This window comes from Cavia porcellus, unplaced genomic scaffold (assembly GCF_034190915.1).
Source record: "Cavia porcellus strain 051 isolate PalLab524CR breed Dunkin Hartley unplaced genomic scaffold, mCavPor4.1 scaffold_19, whole genome shotgun sequence".
Classification (NCBI taxonomy): domain Eukaryota; kingdom Metazoa; phylum Chordata; class Mammalia; order Rodentia; family Caviidae; genus Cavia; species Cavia porcellus.
The window spans coordinates 31,699,802-31,726,006 of record NW_026947502.1 but is presented as its reverse complement, the minus strand read 5'-3'; the positions used below and the strand labels follow the sequence as shown (position 1 = coordinate 31,726,006).

General features: G+C 38.0%; 1 protein-coding gene across 6 annotated transcripts in view; it reads right to left on the bottom strand.

Annotated features, from left to right (window-relative positions):
* Positions 1 to 4,896: 4,896 nt before the first annotated feature.
* The window catches only part of Pcbd2 (pterin-4 alpha-carbinolamine dehydratase 2), a 45,675-nt gene continuing 24,366 nt past the window's right edge, over positions 4,897 to 26,205 (bottom strand). For 4 of the 6 annotated variants that reach the window (XM_063230909.1, XM_063230911.1, XM_063230912.1 and 1 more), the window contains 2 exons: positions 6,193 to 6,273; positions 4,897 to 5,054 (listed from right to left, as the gene is read on the bottom strand). In XM_063230909.1, coding sequence (XP_063086979.1) covers positions 4,959 to 5,054; positions 6,193 to 6,273 — 177 coding nt within the window. In that variant the 3' untranslated portion in view covers positions 4,897 to 4,958. Of the gene's footprint in view, positions 5,055 to 5,902; positions 5,981 to 6,192; positions 6,274 to 26,205 lie in introns of all 6 variants that reach the window. The other 2 variants (XR_010041136.1, XM_063230910.1) reach the window with 1 other exon arrangement.

Genomic DNA, 26,205 nt, shown 5'->3' with positions numbered 1-26,205 from the left:
TCTTCAACTCCACAGAAGTTCAGGTTCATCCTGGCCTCTGGTTAGGGTCAGGGCCTCAGTTCTTCAGCCTGCAACACTGCATGGCTCTCGCCAGCCTGACCTTGGCTCCATTACCCAGGACATCTTCCAGTTATTCCTAAGTCACTGTGGGACTTCAACACTGGGCGTTCTGAGATGAAGCCAACCCATGGATCCCTAGTCCCAGGTTGGCCTCTCCCGAAAACGGCCTCTGGCCAGGAATCCTCTCCAAGTACATGGAAGACACTTGGCCAGGAGTCACTCACCAGCTTTTGTAGCATACAGCATCTACTGCTCCTTTCCACTGGTGCGTTTCTCCCTCCAGGCCTCTGGAGCCACCTGCCCTCCCCGTCTCTATAGATTCAATCCTCCTCTCTCACACTGTAAGCTAAGAGCTTGAGTTCTTGTGCAGTTTTCCGCCTCCTTTTTATGCTTGTGGTCTGTCTCATCACTCCGCAGGCTTCAATTTTCCCTTCAGAACCTTCTTGGGTCCTGGGGATCTACCTCCATCCTTTTCTTTCCCAAGATATTTTCCAGTATCTAAATTCCAAACCATGGAGAGGTTGATTTGTTGCTGTTCACCACTCTGCTCTCTTCCCAGAAACCTATCCCTGCCATTCTAAAACATGAGTTTATGTCCATTTCTGGTAGGAAAATACTCTTGTAGACAACCAAAATACTGGAGAGCAGTATCTTATGTACTTCCAGCCACACAGAAGTCCTACTGTTTTATTACACAGAGCATGATTATAGCTAACAATATCATATTGTATGATTCAATACTAGGAGAAGATTTTTACTGTTAGTACAAAAGCTGATGTTTGAGATGATGAATAACCTGAGTAGCCCAAGCTGACTAATACACAATGCACGAATGTACCAAAACACAGTGTATCCTATAAAGACATATTGTCAGTATCTATCACTTAAAAACAAATCTGACAGAGGCAGAAGGATTGCGAGTTGGGCCCAATTTCGACAATTTAGTGACTTAGGGAGACCTTGTCTCAAAATAAAATATTAAAAACGGGTGGATAGGGGGCTGGGGGTTTAGCTCAGTGGCATAAGCGCCTGCCTTGCAAGCAGGCAGTCATGAGTTCGACCCCCGGTACCGATAAAAAGGAAAAAGACAAAAAAAAAAAAAAAAAAAAAAACGGGTGGATATAGTTCAGAGTAAGGAGCATGCATCCAATCCCCAGTAATGGGGAAAACATCAATAGCAAAGCTACAAGAATCACTTTGATTAATGTTTCCAAGATTTAAACTTTAGGTTTTCCCATCCCTCCATTTTTTTCTCCCTCAGAGTTCGGCCTCCTTTAAAACTCTTAGTACCTTCTTGGTAAATGTCCTCTAATGCCTCAGGACCTCCTGCAGCAGCTTCCTGGGAAAGCTGAGTCACTTCTCCATCTCTATGTCCACCTGTCCCACAATGTCAATGCACCTCATGCCCTGTACCACAAAGAACCCTTCAGAGAGTGTGTGCTATGTTAATATACAACAAATGAATGGCATTAGCACTCCTGTGCTCATTCAGTGAGGTAGTCATAATGGAATTTCATCTTGAAGAACCCAAAAGTACAGGGGTTTTTGTTTTTGTTCATTTGTTTGTTTTTTGAGACAGGATCTCACTATGTGGTTCAAGCTGGCCCTGAAATTGCAGCAATCTTCCTGCTTCAGCCTCCTGAGTGCTGGGATTATAGGCATGCATCAGCACACTCAGTGCCCAAAGGTACACTTCTGAGCCTCACCTCTGGTAAGCACCAAAGCACATTTCTGGGGAGGACATTAAACACTATAAATATAAAACATACAGAATTCTTTCACAATGCTTAGAGAAGTGAGGAAAGCCAGTGGAAAGTGTCAGAGAAGAGCCCAATTCTTAGTGTTCCACATCAGCATGGCCCAGAGCTGAATGCGGTTTTTAAAGTCACTGATGTGGGTATTGCCTTAGACGGATGGAAATCGACTTATATGATGGAAATCGACTTATATGAATGGACAACAGTAGCATATTGATGGTAACAAGGTTACTGGAATCATGCTATCTATCCAGAGATTTGTTAAATCATACTAACGTCGGAAAAAAACTATTGTTAGCAGAACTTTCATTTTAAAAAAGGTCAAATGTGCCAGCTCTGGTTATCTGTGGAGGTGATCCATGGGCTCACCAGTCATATCGAACTCCTCTCCATTCCAGGGATCATCTGGGAATAAATTGGAGGAGACATGAAGCTTATCACATCAAAGAAACCACTGTCATCACACAAAGACTGGAACAGACAAGAACTTGGGGTCCTCTAACTTTGACAATGTCTCTTTCAAGCTTCAACTTCAGCTACTTGAAGCAAAGCTGGGGGTTCATTCTGAGGAAATTTACCATGAGTATTTCCACTCAGTGGGGAATCTTTGATTCCCTAAAATTTGTGAGTTCCAAGAGATGCAGCATTGTTTAACATGGAATGTGTATCACTCTCATGTAGAGACAAGTGTGTTACCATGTTTTCATCAAGTATTTATGAGTCATGTTTTCTAGTATACATGTTAACACAGCCTCTGATCTTACAGACTTACATTTCAAATAGGGGGACAGGGTTCCATTCATAGCACAGTACAATTTAAAAGACCAGACAGAGCAAACATAAATCCAGAAGGCAGAACACTGGACCTAATTTTCATAATTCAATTACATGGGAGAAAGGGGGCTGAGGGGAGTGCTTGCTCTAGACCTAGGCAGAGTAAGAGACACCACCAAAGATATGATGGATGGATTTCACACAGATGCTAATGAGAATCAAATTACTGCCCAAAGACATTCTTGATCTGCCTAACTATATGATCTTCCCCAGGGGCACCAGGAAATTATGATTCACTTTGATAGATATGATAATGGCACTTCCTTTTATACAAGACAATGACCATATTTTCCTGGAGATACCAATGGATGTAAGGTGAAATGACATGCTCTCTTAGACTTGCTTTTAAATAGTTTAGCAAAGAGAGTAGAAAATAGGCTTCTGGGGGGCTGGAGATTTAGCTCAGTGGCATAAGCACCTGCCTTGCAAGCAGGCAGTCATGAGTTCGATCCCTGGTACTGATAAAAAGGAAAAAGACAAAAAAAAAAAGAAAGAAAAGAAAAAGAAAATAGGATTCTGTAAGGGAACTGGGCATAATCATAACGGTTACACCAAAGTAATCAATGTACTATTTACTCTACTTTTAAATGTTTAAGAAAAAAAAATAATCAAATTGTGTCATGTACAGGTACAAATTCCCTCTGATGAATGTGATCATTATGTATATCTAAAATATACCAATAAACTTAATTAATGTTTTTAAAAAGGTTAAAGTTTTTCATGCTTAAAAAATTCACATAAAAATACTGAACTGAAAATCTTTGGTAGTAAATGTGTAACGGTTATAAATCTATAACATAGGAAAGAGCTTATTTTAAAAAATATAAGGAAAAAACGGACGTTCCAGGGCTGAGGCTCTCCATTCCCAGCAGCTGCAGTATGCTTCTCTCCCTTTCCTTCCCCACACACTGTGCCCACAGGGCAAGCTCACCAAAGCCAGCTCTCCCCACTACAGAGCTAGCCAGAAACAGCCTTCACAGAGCAGTCTTTCTGTCATGCTTTCTCAGATCTGGGGCAGAAGGAGAGATGGAGACATGGAGAGGAGAATGTTTGCTTGTTATAACACAATGACCTTCCTGGCCTCTGAACCACGATAATCCTCATTAAGGACTGAACCACTAGCAGTACATGCATGACTGTCCCATCAAGTGGCTTATGCTACCCAATGGGGCTATCCCATGCTGTCCACAGGCACAGTCATGCATGCACCACCAGTGGTTCAGAGCCACCTAACAGCGAGACATACGGTTTATGGCCCATCGTGAACACGTTAAATCTGAAGGCTGCAGGCCCTCAGCTCAAAGATCGCAGCACATGAATGATGAAAATTAAAATGACCTTTTGCCTCTCTAACTTGGTAAGTCTGATCATGGCCTGGTAAATTGTGACAATGAGTTTTTGGCTGGGCCTGGTAGTGCACGTCTGTAATGCCAGTACTTGGGAGGCTGAATTTGGACGACTGCCGAGTTCAAGGACAGTCTGGGCTACAAAGTGAGTTCAAGGCCACCCTGAACTACATATCAATAACCTGTCTCAAAAAATAAATAAATAAAAGGAGTTCTTACATTGCCACATCTTGCTGGAAGCTCTGCATGAGACACCTGTCCTTTCCTTCAACTCCCTGTCTGAAAAGAAAGATGAAACACACCAAGACCACTCACCATTTTTTGTGACTTATGCAGTCTAACTGCTTACAAGGAACAATAATAGCAAATTAACTTCAGTCTGATAAGAATTATTACATAACATTAAAACCCATTATCTACAGAGTGCATAATTCTTTTCATACCTTACAACTATTCTTCAACAAAATGTATTTGTAAACTCATGAATTTTAATTTCTATAAAGTATATGAATATCTCCCTACCCCATTTTCTTCATGCCATTTCTTTTTTAAAATACTGACATAATTTGTGGCACTGGTTTATCTTGCACATGTGAATTATATAGATGTAATGAAAAATACCTGAGGTTCAGATTTAAATCATTTTACATGTAAGTACTGATTATACAGCATGTAGGAAGGTGAACTAATTTACAGTATAATTTGTTGATGTAAGTTGCCTTCAAAATACATTGTAGCTAAAAGCTGGGCATGGTGGCTCATGCCTATAATCCCAGCACTCAGGAGGCTGAGGCAGGAGGATCGTTGTGAGTTTGAGACCAGCCTGGGCTACAAAGTGAGCTCAAGGCCAGCCTGAACTGCATAGGAAGACCTTGTCTCAAAAAGAAAGAAAGGAAAAAGAAAGAAACAAAATATATTGTAGCTAAGATGGGTATAAGTTTTACATGCATTTTGGGAGAAATCACACAAAAATAGATGCTTTTTCAATAAACTTGGCCAGCTGCACATCTCTTTTGGTCAGTCCCCCACAGTCATGGGATGTGAGTGTTATCTGGACCTAAGAAAGAAGAAAGCAGATTGTAAGACTATGAGCTGCAATTCACAGACTTCTCCTTGAACAGTTCAGGAATCAATTTATCACTCATCGTTCATATTTGAGAACTGGGAAGATTTAGAAAATGCTACTTTATGAGTAAATGTAGTATTTCCAAAGCGCAGGGAACTCTGGGGCATAGTGTGCACCAGGCCTGGCCCAGCAGCCCCCCTGGACAGAAAGGTTCTCTCTCATATGATGAGACCGTTCCACTGTCTCTATCGCAAATGTTTCTTCAGGGTAGGGGAGGGACTGAGGTTGTGTTTTAACTCCCATTACTTTAACTACACTATTTTCAGGATACTGAGAAAAACCAAACCAGCAAATGTATTACCTTAGCAGAGTTGTTTAAAAAAAAAAAAAAAAGCATGTTTCTAAATTAGGAAAGGACTGATGGTGTAGAACACTACTTTTTTTGACAAATCAGTTAAAAGGCAAATGTAAGATTATGGGCAAAGAGAGGCAACTAGGAAAGAAAAGTATCCTAGTACTATGGTGCTTTGAATTGTTCCAAAAATTGTAACACTAGGAACTTCTTTTTTTCTTTTTCTTTTTTTTCAAAGAGAAAAACCTGGCTGGTTAAGAAATTCAAAATGACATGAAATTAGGGCAAAGAAACTTCTAAGAGGACATAATAGCTTTCACTGTGTTCCTTAAAACTTTTTAGTCTGCCCTTTATTTGAGGATCCAGAACTTAATAAAGAGATACTATGAATAGCTTCTTAGAAAATTTATTTCAAAGAAATCAATAAGGCTATAGGTATGTTATCTACCACTTCTTTTAATATATTACTCTCAATTCAAAAATTTACCTGCATGGCTGACAGCCAAGTTTAATTTAGGAACCTCCTTTGGCCCAAGTTTCTTATATAGATAGCTTCAGTAGAAAACTAGAAAAATAAAAAGAGCTTGTTCACTGTTCTTTTGAGCAGACTTGAAATTTGCTACTAATTTGCAGTAATACACAGGGATTCTAAAAGAAAAAGAATACTTTCTTAAACACAATGACATTTAGCTACACAAAATGACAAAGACAAAAAGTAGAAAAAAGTGTCTTAAACTTTATAATTAAAGTGATCCCAAAATAAGGCAATGTAGTTACCTTGTTGTACACATTGAACCATTCGGGGTGATGATTTATCTTCTCTGCTTGCAGGGCAACTCGGGACATAAAGCCAAAGGCCTGTGCAAGATGAAGCCAAGAATAATTACTGGCGTAGTCCTCCACCCCGTGCCTGAGCATCTGAAGAGATAATGACATGCGAGGCTCCTTAAGGAAGCCTGGAGGACTAAAAGCTGAAAGGACTGCTCTCTGCAGGCCTGGCAGCAGTGTAGCACACTGTGCCCTGCAGCTCGGCGGTGAAAACAACTGGGCTCAAATAAACAAACCAGGAAATTGGTCTCACCCGGTGACCTGTCTGGACTGTTTAATTGTCTTCAAGATGAGACTCTCCGAAACAGCACAGGAATAATTTCCCTTCAACCCAGTGCTCGGGGTCTCACTATTGGCTCTAAATCTTCGCAGACACTTGCTTGCACAGCTCTGTTCCTTTTGTTCTTAATGACTAGGTTGCTAAGGCATCAACCACAAAAGTATGGAAAAAGGTCTTTTGAGAGTGACTTGAGCACAGGGACTGGCAGAAGGGAACAAATTCCTCACCCCATGTCTCAGGTGAGAGGAAAGGGAATAAAGGACTATGTTCCCTGCCATCCAGAGCAGCTATCACCCTGGGATGCTGCTTGAGGTGATGGTGTGGTGAGAGTGTGTCCTCCTCAGGCAGAAGACAAGCTGGAGGCAAACAGAAGGCAGGCGACCCAACGCCAGCTGGGAGCAGATTTCAGGGGCTCTGTCTTCATACCACAGGAAGGGTGGAGGCACAGAGCAGAGGGCAAACTTGTTTTGAGGGGAAAAATCACTTTTTCTGCTTGCTTTCGAATTTTTATGAGGGCAGTTGCAAATAATAGAAGTCTCCATTGTGTCCAGAAGGCAGAAATACTTGGTGAGGCTCAGGTAATAGTACATTAACTTCAGGGCAGTACCCATTGCACCCATATAAATAAATATTTAGCCTCATTACCTCATCCAGAAAAACAAATATAATGTTAGCTGGGCTGTTTTTTGGATCACCAAATGTCATAAGAGCACATTTCCTAGTGAACAGTGAGAAATATGAGCGATGCCATTTTCAATAATTCTCCAACATTCATTATGGTTCCCATCTCAGAGCCAACTTTATTTGGGATAAAGATCTCCATTTTGACATTTAAGGCCTAAGAGTTTTCCCCATTAAAACAAGGGAGGAAATTCAAGTAAAATCCATTTAACCATGTATGGTATTATCTATGGAAAAACAATATTCAGTGTCTCAGACCGCCTCATTTCATAATCTACTGCTCTAAAGTACACGGAGGGTGCAGGTACAACGGCAAAGTCTGTTCTAATTATTCAAACCAAGTTGACCTGTATTAAATGATACATAATGAGAATTTCTATTCTGCCTCTACTGCCTTCTTCTTGTTTAGAATTAGAAACCGTACAACCCTAAATCACCATTGACAGTAACACAGTCATCAGCGTCTAGCCCAGCAGTGGCGAACCTCACAGAGCGTTCAATGGTACAAACAGCCTGCCGGGTATATGGGCTCTAGGTTTGCCGCTGTTAGTAGCCTTTTGAGCCAGGGAGTCCTGGTTCAAATTCTGACTCTATCATTTAACTATTATGTGACTTAACTCCAAACCTCTGTTTCCTTCTCAGTAAAAGGGGCATAATAAAAATTTACATAGTCATTCTAATCAAAATTTTAAGAGATATAAACGCACTTGCATAGCCCTTGGCACAGAGTAAAAGATCAGTAATGGCACATACTGCTACCACTATTACTGCTGATTGAATTTCATACAATAAACCTTACGAAATGCAGCATGAGGCCTTCCTATAGGCCTGAGAGTCTAAGATTCAGTTGCTCTCTCCCAAAATGACCCTTTCCTTTTCCCATTTGTCACAGAGACTTATGCACGTATGCCAAACCAAGAGACTGTAGGATGCCACTCTGATGCACAGACTGGGGAGACAACTCAATGGCAAGAAAGAGTGTACACAGTCACTACCAAGCTCTTATGCCTTGTAGCCATGATTCCTTTGAGCCACACCAACTTAAAAGGACCAAAGTAATGCCTAGAATCCCTTACCATTCCCCAAGAGCCAAACGGATCAAGTGAATGATTTAGACACAGTCAGAAATGTTCTTCAAAAATAGGAAGAGAAAAGGGAAGGGGAAGGGAAAAAAGAAGAAAGAGGTTTTTTTTTTTTAAATGAAAGGAAAAAATGGAGATAAAGCTTTTGTAAATGAGGATTGAAGGGAGCACAGGGGAATGGGAAAAAAAGAACTATGACATATTACATATATGTACAAATTCCCTATGATGAATGTGACCATTATGTATGGCAAGCATGTCCTAATAAAAATAAATTTTAAAAATGTTCAAGTCTTTGAATACCAGAATGCTATCAATACAGTTCAAAATCTGTTCCACCATGGTGAGACTTAAAAGGGAACACACACAACATAAGGACCATAATGATCAAAGAAAAAGTCATGTACCATATCTACAATTTTTTAAAGGCCCACATAGAAAGACCACCCAAGTTTGTATTTTTCTTAGTTTTACATATTTCCCATCAACTGTCACATATTATTTGCATGTATGAAAATATCACAAAGGTGGGGATTTAGCTTAGCGGCATAAGCACCTGCCTGGTAAACGTGAGGTCGTGAGTTTGATCCCCGGTACAAAAAAAAAAAAGAGAGAAAAGAAAATATCACAAAGCAGCTGAGTGGCAGCACATGCCTGTAATCTCAATCTTTTGGGAGGCTGAGGCAAGAAGATTCCAAATTTGAGCCCAGCATGAGCATCTCAGTGATTTAGCAAGACCCTGTATCAAAAATAAAAAAATAAAAAGGGCTCAGAACATAGCTTATTGCAAAGGCTGTACGTTCAACTGCTAGTACAGAAAGAAAAAACAAAAAAGCCTGATACAGACATTTACACAGCATTCACTTATTCTTCTTCAAGGAGAACTACCGTAGGGAAACAGAAATAATTCTACAATTCTCCTTCCTCATAACAGAATCAAATAATCTCCAAAATATGTATTAATAAATCTACAAATTTAAAATTACAAATTCAAATAAGAGCTTAGATGACTGGATAAGAAAGGAAAAAATAAAAACTTCAAAGAGAAACTGACTAGTACACAGTGAAGAAGAAACAAAATCAAACAGTTGACTTACCAGATGATGAAAGGCATCTACCATTTCTTTCAAAGATTTTTTTACAGCCCAAGCTACTTGCTTACTAGGATTCCAATTGAAATCTAAAGGCCTTCAGCTAGTAAAAAGTACAGACCTTAACATGTATTTTAAGAAAGCTGCAAATAGTTTAAGGAGCAATACCTTCAAAGGCCAAGGAACAACACATGCAAAATTTTAGAGAACGGAAGTAAAAACAAAGAACTTTATACCCAGCTAAACTGTTGTGTAGAAATAAATGCAACAGACAAGCATTTTAAAAATGTACTAACTCAGAGAGTAATTCTCATTCAATTTTCTTCAGGAAACTATTAAAGGCGAACTATAAGAGGAATGGAAAAGTGATACTAAAGGTACTGATAGTAAGCAACAAAGTCGTTCAGCTCTAGGAATACATTTATCACAACTGTAGGATTTAATTACAGAAAAAAATGTTCATGTTAAAAACTGTTAAAGGGTTTATTGGATCAATGAACAGAACTGTTTGCAGTATCATTGATGGAATGTCCACTTTACAAGCTTTAATTTTGTGACTTGAACAATTATTTCTAAGATGACAATATGTAATCCATTAACTAGTGATTTCCTACTGTTCATTTTTTTTCTGTAAATCTGTATAACTTGTACCCTTTCCCTGCTTTTTTTTTCTTTTCTCCTTAAATAAAATTAAAAAAAAAAAACTGTTAAAGGGCTTTAAAGAAAAGGGAAAAGAAATGAGAAAAGTAGACAAAAGTAAGACAAAATCTTTAGGGGCCAGGGATATAGCTCAGCAGCATAAGCACCTTCCTGGCAAGCGGGAGGTCATGAGTTCAATCCCTGGTACCAAAAAAAAGATAAAATCTTTGAAGAGCATTGCAGATTTAAGTATAGTTAAGAGTGCAAAACAAACACTAAACTGGGCTGGCATGGTGCTGCATGCCTGTAATCCCAGCACCTGGGAGGTGGAGGCAAGAGGACTGCTGTGAGTTAGCCCAGGATATAAAGTTCAAGGCTAGGCCAAACTGCATAGTGAAACCTTGTCTCAAAAAGGCAAAAAAAAGGGCCAGGGATATAGCTCAGTGCCACAGCACCTACCTGTTAGGTACAAGGTTGTGAGTTTGATCCCCGTACAAAAAAAAAAAAAAACCAAAAAACAAAAACAAAAAAAGACCCCACTAAACTAAAAAATAAAATGAACTGAAATTGAATAGTAAAAGAAAAGTGGGATAAAGTAAAATTCTGATCTTGTTTAGGGGAAATGCTACCTAAAAAATAGGGAACTACATTTGTTATATAAAATTATAGGTAGAAAACTACTCACAAGATCCAAACTAAAAAAATGAACATTTTCAATTAAGTAAAGTACAATTAAAGTGAAACTTTAAAACACATCAAAGAAATTAAGTTTAAACAACATAGCCTATGTCATGGTTTAAAATAAAGGAAAGTACATTGGTTCTACCGTATTTTATAAAACTAAATCCAACTTAGGATGGGGATTTAGCTCAGCGGCATAAGTGCCTGCCTTGCAAGCACAAGGTCATGAGTTCAATCCCCGGTACCAATTAAAAAAAAAAAAAAAAAAAGTAAATCCATCTCTCCAATCAATAAATGTGAAGAGCTTAAATCCAAGTAATTAAAAAAAGAGAAAACTTTCATACTAAACCATGAATCAAAATTCAACCACTGAAAATAAAGCACATAGATAAATACAAAACACTTAAAAAGAAGCAATATTGGACAAGTCAATTAAAAGCAAAATGCTAAAAATTACAAAGAAAGGGGCTGGGGATTTAGCTCAGTGGCATAAGCACCTGCCTTGCAAGCAGGCAGTCGTGAGTTCGATCCCTGGTACCAATAAAAACTTTTAAAAAAATAAAATAAAATAAATTACAAAGGGTAATCCACATTTATAAAGTACATTCTCCCAAGCATGGTAACATAGGCCTGTAATCCCAGCACTTTGAGGCTGAGGCAGGAGGATCACCAAGAGTCTGAGGCCAGCCTAGGCGACAGAAAAGTGAGTCAAAGGCCAAGCTGCACTACATGGTAAGATCTTGTCTCAAAAAAAATTACATTCACAATGAAGATTGAATAATTATGAGTATATGTAATACAAATAATATCGCATCAAAATTAATGAGGTAGAAACTATAGGAAATCTACAAATAGAAACATGATTGAAGACTTTAATACATATCTCATAACCAATGACAGATTAAGCAACAAAAATAAAGATATAAACTATATAAGTGCCTAATTTTAAATGGGTCTAATTGATATATTTTTATTTTATTTTAAAGATAATAACACCCAACAAAACAAAAGAGAATAAATCCAGTCAAAACAAAGCAGTGAAATTGATACAGAACTTTTCCTGATGGCCCAGCTGTAGGAAAAAAAAAAAAGAAATTGACACAGAACTTTGAAGCAGTATAATAGGAAATCAACAATGACTACCATAGTATTTCTTGTTATCTTCACAATAGTTGTCCATTCCATCAGACACAGCACTTGGGAGACTGAGGCAGAAGACCTTGCAGTGGCAGGGTCAAAGCTAGCCTGTGCTACCCAGTGAGTTCAAGACTAGCCTGTACTACACAATGAGACTCTGTCTCAAAAAATAAAATAAAATTTAAAAACATTAAATTATTCCAGAACATATTACCAGGAAAAAAAACTCAAAATTACTTTTATAATCTATCATAACACTGTCTTCATGATCCCACAAAGACAGCACACATAATGAAACTGTGAAGAGTATAACAAGTTTGAGTCCCACCTGGGCAATACAGTGAGAACCTGTCTTACACTTTAAAAAATTTGAAAGGGCTAGAAATGTAGTTCAGTGGTAGAGCATCCCTGGATTTGATCCCCTAGTACAAGGGAAAAAATTAGTTGAAATCTTAAAACTAGCAACTAAACCAAAGAACAAAATATAATAACCAAGTAAGATTTATCCTAAGAATTCAAGGATAGTTCAATATAGTATTAGGAAATATACTAATATAACATATTAATAATTCAAGAAAACTATATAATGATTTCTATAAATTCTGAATACATTTGATAAATATAATATGTATCATTTATTGAAACTGTTAGAGCCAAGTGCAGTGGTACATAACTGTAGTTCTAGTTACTTGGGATCTGAGACAGGAAGACGTAACCAATCTGGGAAATATAGGAAGATGACCTGAAACAATACAAAACAAAAAATAAAACAACATTAAAAAACATTCCTAATAGGACAGGAATAGATGGACCCTTCCTTCAGGGTTCCAGAGCAGCCGCATTCTTTTTTTTTTTTTTTTAGCAGCATCATTCTTAATAGCAAAACACTGCAAGAATTCTCATTAAAGCCAAAAATAGGACTTTAAAAGATCAATAGACTTTAAAGTCATTCTTATATAAACAACAAATAATTTGAAAATACACTGAGAAAAGATCCCATTTAAAATGACATTAAACATGAAGGAGGAAACTTAAAAAATATGAATTTTATATGCAGAAAACAAATTACTACTCAAATGTTTCTCTATATAGAAATAAAAACCAATCACCAAATCAAAAGATAAGCTGCACTTGGAGTATATATCTCCTTATCATGAAAGAGCTCCAACATATTGAGACAAACCAACCAATTTTTCTAAATGTGCAAAGAACACAGATAATAGTAAAGAAATACAAATGGTTCCAAAACATAAAAACTGTTCAAATCCCTCATAAGAGAAACAAACACAAATTAAAACTGTTAAACCTATTAGTTTAACAAAAAACAGTTGGATAATATTCTGTTGGTGAAGATATAGAAGAAAACAAACCCTCAAACACTGTCAAAACAAATTGATATATTATCATGAAAGTCAATTCAACAATATCTATCTAAAGTATCTAAAACCTTAGGAAAAAATGTCCATGCCTTTATGTTAAACAATTCCACTTCTAAAAATATGTCATGCAGACACACTCACACACAAATTAAAAGAACAGTTATTACAGCACTGCTTACAATAGGTATAGACTTCAAACAGCCAAATATCCATCAACAGGGAATGATTAAGCAGATTATGGAACATTTATACATTGGAATATTATGCAGCCAATGAGCAGAATGAAGACATTATCCTCTCACATGGGAACACCTCCCAGATCTATTACCAGATGAAAAAAAACAATGCATAAAGATAGTCTGAATTTAAACAAAGGAAAGAAAAATTATTTGCTTACATACACATTAGCTACAGTGGTGGCGAACCTATGGCATGCATGCTCTCAAACAACATACAGAAATGATGGGGCAACAGTGAATGATGGCAAGGAGAGAGTGGCAACTGGGTGACTAAGCATCAAGAACAGGAAGAGATTTATCATGTTCCCCTTTTGAATCTGTACCATGTATATACCCAATCTATTTTAAAAATTAGTTTTGAGAAAAAAATGAGTAAGTCATGCAAATGAAGTCACCACTGTAAAGGAAGCCAGGATCCTGCAACGTATATAATATGGTTCACATTAAAATATTTTGGCTCATGGTAACTTCTTAACATATGCCTACCTGTTTAGGTGGGTTTTTAGTGCCAATTTACAGCATAGTTTGTCTATGAGCCATGTTCCGTTGAGCCACGGCCATTTCAAACAAACATATGGCCAACAAATAACATATAATGGCTGATAATAGTTTCAGTCTTTCCTCTATTGCAAATTACAAACATTTTATGAACAAGTCAATGAATTCATGATGAAGTATGACTTTTTAAGTCACTCTGCCATTTTAAGGAATGTAAGCATTACAATCACAGCAAATTGGGCCAATGAAGTTTGTCATTTGGAAATCTCCAAACCATCAGCAATTAAAGATTTTTCCATAAACCCCAAATCAAGTACTCTTTGGGGAACTTTAATTTTGCTTAGTTTCTTTTGTTTCATTTTATTCCATGGTCCTATGAAAGACTATCAGATGAATAAAACCAAAACAAAACTCCTGTGAAATGTTTAACAGCACCCCAAATTTAAAATGCAGCTTCAGACCAAATAACATGTATGATTTATTAAAGTTCTAAGACTTAACTTCTAGCACATATTTACAGTACAAATCTTTCATTACTCAGAGCAACTCTCTTTGATATATGTTCTTTAAATCAGCTGCCTTTCATATTTTGATTATAGACTATTTTAATTACATACTAAAAAAGAACATCTCCCACTAAGAAAATGAGCACCAGCTACTCCAAAGTAATTTCCCCAGTACAATCTCCATTAAGCCTCTAAATACTTCCTTTACTAATTCAATGAATTAAAACGCTATTGTTTATAAATCACCTTTATGTTTGTAGGCCTATAACCCTTCTTTTATAAAACACAATTGCTATGGAAGGAAATGATATTTATGTCTGATTAGAAATGAAAACACTATTACACAAATCAGTTTGGGCATTTCTTCACGTCTTGAAACATGATCGGCAATTTACTCTAATTGGTGATCAAGGAAACTATCTTGTGATCAATTAAAGTAATTACCAGATTCCGGCAACACGACCTACCTTAATTTCAGCTGGAGTCTGCACTTCTTCAACTTTAATTAAAAATAATGAAAATTATTACGCAAAACGCAAGGCAAGATCATTGCCAAGCACGCACATGTCATAGGACAGGACCTTCCCTTGGTGTTGGTAACTTATCAATCATACAAACACTGCCTGGGGGCACTGAGGAGAGGCATTCTTTGTCCCAAAATATGATTACATATCTCACTGTGCCTTTCTCATGGAAAACCTTGCTCATTGTTATAGCCACTACAAAGAGAACATCAGATCTTAACTTGCAGGAAGAGGTTCAACAAAAGATGTATTTCAACCAGGTTTTTGTTTGCTTGTTTTTGGTCTGATCCAACCATACCTTAAGTGCAATAGTCAACTGCAGAGTCTTTAGGTCAGAGACCAGGGTTCAATCCTAGTTCTATTATTAACAATGTGACCTCAGAAAAACTACTTCACCTTTGAAAGGAACTTCAGTTTCCTCTTATATAAAGAAGGGGTAACTCAAGTAACATCCTTTTGGTATGCCTAGAACTCTTTTAAGCACAGAGTAGTACTTATTACCATTATAGTACCTAGACATGGAAAGACTTTTTTTCCAAATCTAGCAGAAGTCCAATGTGAATAACAAACAAGTTCACTTTTGCATAGCTGAGAGGACCAGAAACATTTTTGAAGATGTTTCTTTAAGTGGGTAGCAGCACCAGGATGATTTCTTCATGAACTAGCAGTCTGAACATGAGATTCTTGGTTCAGCAGATGACCAAGTCTACCACAGGAAGCAGGGCTAAACCTTGCCTGAGGATTATTTCCCTGGGCAGTTTAGAGTATCTGGGAGTATTAATCTCATGCCTCTAATCTACCTGCTCTCCACTTGATCCACTACAGAGCTCAAAGTTTGCAGGTACTCAGGCCAAGAGTATACAATTCTGCAAGGGCAGCCTGCTCCCCCATGTCTCAGGCTGAATTCTCCCCCTCACAGTTAGTGGTAATAAGTACACCACACAAGATAGCACACTTGTTTCTAAACATTTCCTGTAAATGTCCACATTTTAGTGGCTTTTTTCTTTAAGATCTTAAGCCATCATTTTTGTTGCTGGTTTAATATCCTAACAACGTAGTGAAAAAAATAAAGTAGCTAATGACATAATACCATCTTCAATGTACACTATTAAATGAAAAGGCAAGGTGGCAATACAGTTTCCTTTGCAGGATTAGAACTTCTCATTATATTATTATATCCCTTATATTATATCCATTGTATTATTATATCTCTTATTATATTCCAGCCTAGAAAACTTCCCTTTGACAGAAATCTACCATTATAAATACATTTTTCTCTAGGTGGCAGATAACCTACATAAATGCCTCTACACACATTTACCCAAGAACCTTTAATTTCTGTTCCATTTTTAGTGAAAGTTCTCTGACTACATAGATTTCACATAGCGGATGTGTGCCAAAGCAATTCCAGCTCAGATCTTCTCCCTGAAAAGACACTGCTCATTTCTGAATTCCGTGCACTGCATGTCCCTGTACCTTCATCAGCTTCATTTGGACCAAAGGCCCAGTCTGATTATCTCCTTATTGAATTTCTTACCATCCTTCAATTTCGCCTTCTTTAAAGGAGCACATTTCATCAGTTATCTGTCCACTCTCTCTCCCTAAAACAGACCAAAACATTGGTTTCAAAACTACTCCAAGAGGAATTCACCGAAGAATTAGTGTCTTAGTTACCGTAGTTGCCTAATGTTAAAATAACTTCTGATGCTTCGCTGGTCACTGGGGCTGCTCATTATCACCAATCAGCTGCCTCAGAAAAGTCCTGTTGGAAGCTTTCATCCCTAATATGATGATAATCCAATTCGTTAGCTTTCAGGGTCTGTGCGGTGAAAGGTACTGCAAAGCCTGCCAAAGTTTTTGTTTTGTTTTAGTAATCTATTTAAGAATTGGAATTTAGGCTCCTCAGTATTTTCATCATTATTAAATTTCAATCTTGTATACAAAAATATTTTTATGCTTCAATTCCATGCATCCAAACCACTAGGATGTAGAATATCTGGCCAAATGCGTTTTTGAAAACTGAATAATATGCAAAGCAGCAGCCCACTCCCTAGCTTTTCTTCTTTTTAATTAACTTTCAAGAGTCACAACTCCTACTAACGCTGTATGATTCCAGCTTATGTCTGACATGAAACTTGTCTTTCCCTATCGTCACACTAAAAAGAACCTTTTTAAAAGAGAACAAAAGGGCAAAAAGGTTTCTGTTCACATTGGCACACGTTATGCTCAAAGTTCAAGATCCTATAACAATAACCAAGAGGGCGGAGGAAGAGAATGAGAATGCCCACTCCCCTGGCATGGCAGGGTGAAGGAGAGGCTCTCAAAAGTATTCTACAGAAAAAAATTAACACCTAATTTGGCTTAATGGCACAGCAAATACATTTTCTACAAGTGGTACACATTTTATAAAATAGAATATCATTCTACTTTCCATCAGGAAACATCTGATTGTATAAAGAGGTCTGAAAAACATCAATGAATCTGTATCTGTCCTTTTACTGATTCTTAAACTAGGAATCCATTCTCTTCTAAGAGTTTTTAAACATAGTTTCCACAACATTTGCCAATATTTTCTGTAAGAAAAATACATCACCCAAATACTGGAGCCTGACTAGACATCATGATAACCCACAGAGCACCTCCAGGGACAGCCGGCAGCAGTGTGTCGCTGGAAGAAACTGCCAGACTCTCTTCAGAAAACTGTGCCAAGCAATAAGCTCACAGGGTGTCTGTATTTATTTGTTTCAAAGCGCACACACAGGTTGTGAACTTTGAAGAGGCCCCTGAACCTGTTTTCAGACACTGCACAGAAGTAAACCACAACTAATTCAGAATTTATCATAATCTGTTATGAGACTTAGAGAATTAAATTCTTGCCCTTATATATTGAAAAGAGGGAAATTTTGTTTTTGTGTTTTAATAGTATTATTAATAATTAAAGAAAAATCTCAAGGCTTAAGGCCATGTAGAGAGTAAAATAACCTTAGCACTGACTTTGCTTTTGGTATCAAAGACTTGCAAGTGTGGTAGGTGGGGTCATTGTATCCTGCAAAACTCTGATCCCAGCTATGCCTTGTTTTACAGCAATAAGCAAATCCTAGACCTCTGTCACCTCTACTAGTCTCTGCAAAGCTGAGGCTGGATTGCTTCTTAACGTCATCGTGAAGCACAAGGAGGTCTCGCAAAAATATAAAGTGCTGTGCAGAGAAAACATGCCAGGATGGGATACTAAAGAGGAATTGATCATACGCACATAACTTTGTGCAATTTTTTAATCTAGCAAATTTATTCTGTGTGGCCAAATAAACTGAACTTACCCTGAATACAAGTGAAAAAAGTCTCAGTCAAAAATTCACAAATGATACTACACCTCAGAAAACAGTAAACAGAAAACATTTTCAAAAAGGCTTAACTTGATTTTTTCAGTATTTCTATATAAATTACCTTTACTTCAGCTATTAACATCAGGTTTTTTGTTTTGTTTTATAATTCACAATATCCTAGAAGAAAAAAGCGTTCATCTTCTGAATAAATACATAAATAAGAATATTTTCTCTTCCTCGGAGTAGGATCCCATTCAGTCCCACCGAAGAGCAGCCCCCTGGACGCAGGTGAGGCTGACAGCACAGGACACAGCTCCAGCTCTGCACCAAGACTGCTCAGCTGTTTCATAAGCCTAACACAGGGAAGGGCTACAGGGCAGCCAGCTCTGAAACAATGGGGCAAACAACAGTGGTGGAGTAAGAGTGTGCTGCCATTCATGCAATTGCTATAGAGAAATTCTTCCCTTTTGTTTTTAAAGCTTATTATTTCGTACTTTATGCAAATCATACTTTATGTAGTAAGCAATAATATTTGAGAAATGTTCAAGTCAAATTAAAGGCTTCAATAGCCTTGCCAACAGCACTGTGATTTTCCTATAAAAAATTATTTCAATTTGTTGATCTTACATAGGATGAAACATACTGTAACAATCTTCATAATTTATGTCCTGTTGGGACACAATGATTTAAAGTAACATAATACAGAGCCGCATCACAGCTAATCTAAACCACCTGACCAGATAAACACCAGCTTCCCTTCTCTCTTCAGCAAGGGCATTTCTGTTTATTGTCATATCATTTCCTCATTCTAGGAACATGCAGAATAAATGCAGCTAACCTGCATTTCAGTGGGAGACCGATCCAGCCTTTCCCATGTCAGGGGGTGTGTGAGCACACAGGTACCAGTACAATGTCAAGGGCTTGCAAGACAGAAAACAATCCAAAAATTCCACCTTCACAACCGTCTACTGTGAAACAAATACAAATGTATCCAGTACACTCTGCACCAGGTGTGATGTTATAAACCAGTCTTTTAGTTGTTGTGTTGTAATGTCATTGAAGAGGTAATTCTTTTAAAACAAATTATGAGGTTTATTATGAGCCAAATTTTTTATGTACTTTAATCATATTTCTTGCCATGCTCACAGGGACTTGTGACTTGATTAACCAAACTGAGGCACCCAAATTAACCAGTCTTTCAGGGTGAGGAAGTTTGGTGGGAGAAAAAGACAAAGAGTTCAATATGGCACTGGTCAAGCTCATTTCTGGTGCAGAACTGCAAAGGCAGATTTCAAACTGAGGTTTCTCCAAGGTCTGAAACCCTTCACCCTCCTCACATATGCAAAACCTTACTAGACACAGTTAGGAAATCTTGAGGGAAGGGTTTAAAGTTTCAATCATGAAAGAAAAAGTGCAGGAACATATGTGCATTCAGCAGATAACAATTCACTGAAAATATTTTAAATCAAAACAAAACGCCTGTCTGACCAAATTTTTATAAACTTGGTTGGGGAAGAGGAAAACAAACAATTGTTTAAGGGTGGTTTCAAATATTGCTTTCTGCTGTTACTAAGAATTTTCAAAGCTTTTCATGCTCCATTGGAAAGTGCTCTGCTTCACAAACTGTTCTGGTTGTTCCTGCCAAAGAAATGGTCTGATACACTTTATTACAAGTTTATCAATTTGCTCACCCAGACAAATATATACAACTATACATGTTGCCCAATAAGATCAGTGTACAGTAAGACTCCTGCACAGAATGCAGTGAGATTCCCAGAACACAAGTGGATGAGACAGGATCAGTGGGTGCCAGGCATTTGCTGTCTCACCCCAGCTCCACTGCCAACCTTTTACCTCAATTCTACCAGGCCCTGCATGCACAGAATCTTAACGAGCTACACAGCACACTTCTTAGCCTCTCATGGACCTCTGTACAGCAGTGAAAAGAGCAAGTAGTAACACTTCTGTCACACCCTACAGCATTCCGACTTAGAAAGTTAAAGGGAAAATACAATTTTGGAGTATATTTTTCAGGGAATAGACATTCAGTAACCTGGGTCTTAGCTTGAGATCATGCATATTTGTAAGAAATTTAAGGAAACAGCTGGGTATGGGGGCACATGCCTGTAATTGCAGCACTTTGGAGGCTGAGGCAGGAGGACTGCTGCAAGTTTTGAGGCCAGCCTGGGATACAGAGTTCAAGACTGGCCTCAACTACATGGTGAGACACTGCCTCAAAAAAAATTTTTTTTTGAGATAACAGATTACAAACCTGTAATATTGGTGACATTACAAATCAGTGTCATCAACAATGTATTTTTGTTAAAAGTGGGTCTTTTTTGCCCTAAAGCATTCATAACAGACTAAGGCCTCACTTACTAACTGATGCCATGATCTTTGCACTTCATATACAACTTCCCAGGTATTCAGAACCACTCCAGAATCAGCTTGCATTGTTCTGAAATGACAAGAGCTTATGCCACTATGGGTTAGTCTGGCTTCAAACATAGGTACAGATTCTTTGATGACACAGAGCCTACAACTGTGATTGTCACCAAGCCCCGATCTCTTCAAAATTCTGAACCTTCATTTTTATTAAGCCAGAGAAAAATCTATCTCTAGATTTGTACCCTATATAAACTTTTACAATTGTTTATAAGGTGATACAAGGATATCTGTTATAGAACTGACAGTAATAACAAACACTGGAAAGAATCCACATGCTCATCAATGGGAGAATGGATAAATTAATTTATTTAAATATCTGATTTGCAGGAGCATAAAACATTTTAAAATCACATATACCATATTAGGAGCTTATTAGGAGCAGTGCAATACGATGGAAAGAGTATCAGACCTGGAATCCAAAGCCTGGGCTCTAGACCTAGACCCTGAGCAATCTCTACGGCTTGACTGAGCTGGGTTTCCCTTTAGGTAAGAGGAAATGATGTGTACCAATCACATGGCACAGTGCCCTCACATACAGAGTTTAAAACAAAAAAGCCACTAGGTAATATTATTATTATGTAGTGTGCACAAAAAAGAGTGGAAAAAAGTATCTGATTACATTATTCCAGTATTAACAATAAGCTGTTTTTTGTATTTTCATCATTTACATGGGAATACCACAGTAGATCCTCTGAACCAGACATTTTTCTAAGCATAACTGAGTATTTCTTACTCACTACAGATTTTAGCATATCTCATGGCTATTACTCTGGACACTGATTTTCAGGGTTAATTTTTTTTTTTTTTTGTCTTTTTCATTTTTATCAGTACCGGGGATCGAACTCACGACCACCTGCTTGCAAGGCAGGTGCTTATGCTGCTGAGCTAAATCCCCAGCCCCCTCAAGGTTCAGTTCTAAGGACAAGAAAGAGGAGAGAAGAAAAGTGACTGTGTATGCTTTAAAACTACTGCAGACGAAGCCATGCACACAACCCTATGAATAGGTTTATCTATCCTACTTTACAGAGGACAGAACAGAGGTTCTGAGGTTAAACTGTTTACCCTGAGTCACATACAGCATAAAAAGTGAGGCTGAGATTCAAATTTAAGTATGCTCAATTCCAAAACCTCTGTGTTATGTGGGTGTTTTAGGTACAAATCACTAATGTCTGACTATACTTTTCAATTTTTTCTTTTATCTACAAGTGAATTATAACAATAGCAAGTTTCACATTTTTGCTTTAAATTTTTAATTATAAGAAAAAATACAGCATTATGAAAAAAGCATTATTTCGAAAAGGAAAAGATCTGTTACGTATTTTTGCTATGCTTCTTTCCCCACAATTATTATAGCATTCATTTAATTGTGTATCCTGAACCAAATCACTACATAACACAGCAGCCTCTCATTTTCCATGCTGTTCCACACTTTCACTTACTTTCAGAAGATGCACAATCTCACACGGATTGATTAACTCTCTTTTAGGAACTATTGCATGTAAATTGCTCAATTGAGTAGAACAGACTTGGATACCAAATACACCTTTTAAAGTCAGGCCTTCTGAACATAAAGATTCTTTGAACTCTGCATCAATATACATTGCAGTTTCAGGATCAAACTTTTAAGTGTAATTGTGTAATCAGGGGTTTATGGAATAAATACGGTCTTTTTAAATTCTTTTTTTTTCCATGCCCAGTGAAAACATTAGATAATATGATAGTTTTCCTTAGTATAGCAATAATTAAATAATTATTTGAATTATTGACAGTCTCTGTACCAAAACAATAAGAAGTAAATCTCTTGGAAAGATAATCCACCCACCAGAACGAAACCAGCAGTAACATTGTCATCACACCCTCCAACGTGCAGGCAGTGTGCTGCAGTTAAGGTTCCTGGAGTTGACTGCTCAGAGGACCAAGTTCCTGGGCTCAAAATACTTCCAGCCACAAATGTGACTGTGGACACACCACTCAACCTGCACACTCAGCTGTCCTGTGTTTGTCAACAATAAAGCCACTCACAGAGAGGACGTGAGAAGGCCAAGGAGTTATGCCCAAAAGAGTATTATGCATTTCTGTTCTTAGCACTCAGAGGACATGGTACTGCTCTGAAATGACTCAAACCCTAAAATTTCAAATTATGATCTCTGGAGAATTGCATAATGAGACCAAAGTCTTTGTTTCCCTCTTCATGTGCCTTATATTACCACCATTTCTGCCTTAGGGTGCTGATGTATTATTCTTCCTTGAAACATCGGGAACTATGGCAAGTTACAAATACAGGGTTTTCACATATGTGCTGCTGAAGCAAGCACATATCCAGGGTTTTAATAAAAGAAAAAAGTACCAGGTACTGTGACTATAAGGAGCAGGCAAAGGCATAAGGTCAGAAATAAATTGGGGCCGTTCTGAAAAAAATATACATAATTCAGAACCACAGCTCAGGAGAGCAGCAGGGTTGACTGCTATAGTTAACTGACAAATTCCCAAGGCTCAGAAAAACACGCCCAATGATTTTTAGAATTAGAATTTTTTTTCTTTTTTTTTTAACAAAGGTGGCATTCTGCTTTAACTTTAAATCTCTCTGGGCCTGCGGACTATAATGGAAAAGTACCCAAGTAATCCTGAGATTCGGGAAGCCCCCAGACAGAGAAGGGAGAGTACTCTTGTGGGACAGGCTGCACTCTCTCCCTGAGACAGTCAGTTCTCTCTCTCAGCCTCTGCTTCCCTTCATGAGAAGAAGTGGGTAGACCAGTGCCAGTGAGGTTCCTCCCACCGTATGACCAATATAAGGAAAAAAGTGCTGTATTCCATGGTGATTTACAAAAAAGATTCTTATAGCACAATATGGGGTCTCCCTCAGCCAGCAGTTACTGGTTAGGAAGTGAGGGTTTGTTTGTCAGGGTAGCTGGGAGAGAATTTGGAGCTCTATCTGGCAGAAAAGACCTATTTGGGACCTCAGAAGTATTTTTACAAACTAGTAAAATGGTAAGGTGGTCAAGTGTCCACCTCGCCTTTGGGTTTCTTATACTGTAAGACAGACCCCAGTCCCAGATACCCGTCTCCATCTTCCCTGTCTTCCTTGTGTATTTCAGGAGAAGCTGCTGCTCACTGTCACAGAAGGCTGTGCCTTCCTCCAGTGCCTTTAAGGGTTAGGCCTGGAGACTGTGTCCATACATGATGAGAACTGCAGAGGATGTTAATAGTCTCTGCTGTTTTGCAGAGACTATAGCCCTCCATACTATTCTTGGCTGCACTGAACTTCTCTCAAAACACTCTCCGAAGATGTTAAAGGTTCCTGCCATGAACCAGAAGATACCTCATACACGTAACATGAGTTTAACATAAGTTAACATTTGAAAATTCCAGAATCTCAAATCAACAAAACCTAAAACTAAGAAAATGACTATATAAACTTTTAATAAAGAGTTACAAATTCTAGCTGGGCATGGTGGTGCCTGCCTGTAATCCCAGCACTTGGGAGGCTGAGACAGGAGAATTGCCAAGCATTTGAGGCTAGTCTGGGCTATGTAAGTGAACTCAAGGCCAACCTGCAATACCTAGTGAAACTCTGTCTCAAAAAAAAAAAAAAAGGTTTATAAATTCTAAGCCCAGTGTGACAGCACAAACCTACAGTCCCAGCACTCTGGAAGGCTAACGCAGGAGAATCATAAATTCCGGCCAACCTTTGGCAATTTAGCAATACTTTGTCTCAAAAACAAGAAGGGCCAGATATGCAGTTCAGTGTAAAGGTCCTGAGTTCAATCCCCAGAACCGTAAAAAAAAGAAAAAGTGTTACTAATTTTGCCTGGCAGTACTATAAGAGGAACAAGTCCTGTGTACCACATACTTAAGGTTGCAGGGTAGTTTCCTCAAAAAACCTACTACTCTTTATTATTTCCCTTAAGTACGTTTCCTTTAATAGTAAGCATGACGCTGGGCCTGGTGGTGCCATACCTGTAACCCCAGCTACTCAGAAGCCTGAAGTAGAAGGAAGGCCAACCTGAGTAAAACACCTGAGATTCTTGCCTCAGAAACAAACAAAAACAAAACAGTAAATGTGACCAGAGAAATTCAAAAATATGATATTTTTGAAAGGAGTAAAAGCACAATTATAATAATGAATTAGGAAAAATTTGCTCACAAATCTGAAAAATTGAAAATGAAAGGTATAGTAATGTAGCCCATTCCATTGAAGTAAACCCTTTAGACTTTAGAAGTACAGCTAGCGAGGCTCTACTTTACTAAAAAGCTTAAAATACTATAGCTAGACAGTTTTTCTGCTGTAATGCTTTTCTTTGCCACTTACAATTTGGTGAGTTAGTAATGAGTGAGTTGGTTACACCAAATCAAATGGGTAATGGTTTAGATTTTAATGCAACATTTCAAAACCTGGTCATTAATTACTAACAGAGACATATACTAGACATAGATATAGACAGATATTTAATTTCTGAACCTCTCAGACAGCACTCAAGCACTCCAGCTTCATGTCTTCCTATCCCCAATCCTTCCCCCATTCCCACCACCAACGCCAGCTTCCCAGACTCTGCGCTCACACAAAATTAAGTCAAAGGTTAATTTCCATTTTAAGTCACACTCAATCCAAACTCTAATCTTGTGTCCCATAAGTACCCACCCAACACACAATACAATGAAACAAAAAGACTTTTTTAATGGATAGGGTCACAAAAGGGTGAGATGATAGCATTGTCAAATCACTCATAAAACTCAAGAGTTCCACTGATACCAACATTATTTTACTGCAGAAAATGGTCAGTTAAAACAAAAAAACAAAATCACCCTTCTTTAATATATTTCTGCTGCCACTTCTTAGTGAGCAAACAACTTTTAAAAGCAAAGAACCAAAGGAGCTGAGCCTAAGGAAGCCAACGGTGGCCTCACTTCAGGCTCTGAAGGCCAGGCAGCAGTGATGGATCTGGAGCTGCCTGTTAGGATAAGTGCTGAAAGGCAGCAAAGCACTGCGGGCTGGAGACTACAGGAACTGCAAACCAAGAATCCAAACCTCAGACCCTTATACTCGCAAAGCTAAAATGGTTCCTCGTGTGACAAACAGAACCACCACCAACAATTTTGGGATATAATATTTGAGTCTTGGCTCCCAATTGGATAATTTTTGTTCTGCACCAAGAACAATTGCATTCAAATTCCCAAAGTTTTCAAGCAGCTTCATACTAATTTCAGCACATAGTTTTCTTCCAAACCTAATGAAATCAAAGACAGAAACCAGTAAAAGAAAAAAATTAAATAACATACATAAGATGGCTTGCTGTTTTATGGAAAACAAATGAAGAATTACACCCATATAACACTGATAAACTGAGAGGCTGCCAGTGGTTCTCAGGGCAGATGTAACGTTTTAACAAATGTGATTGTTTGTGAACGAAATAATTCTGATCAAAAACTTAATTGCAGCCAAAGTGAGACCTGGCC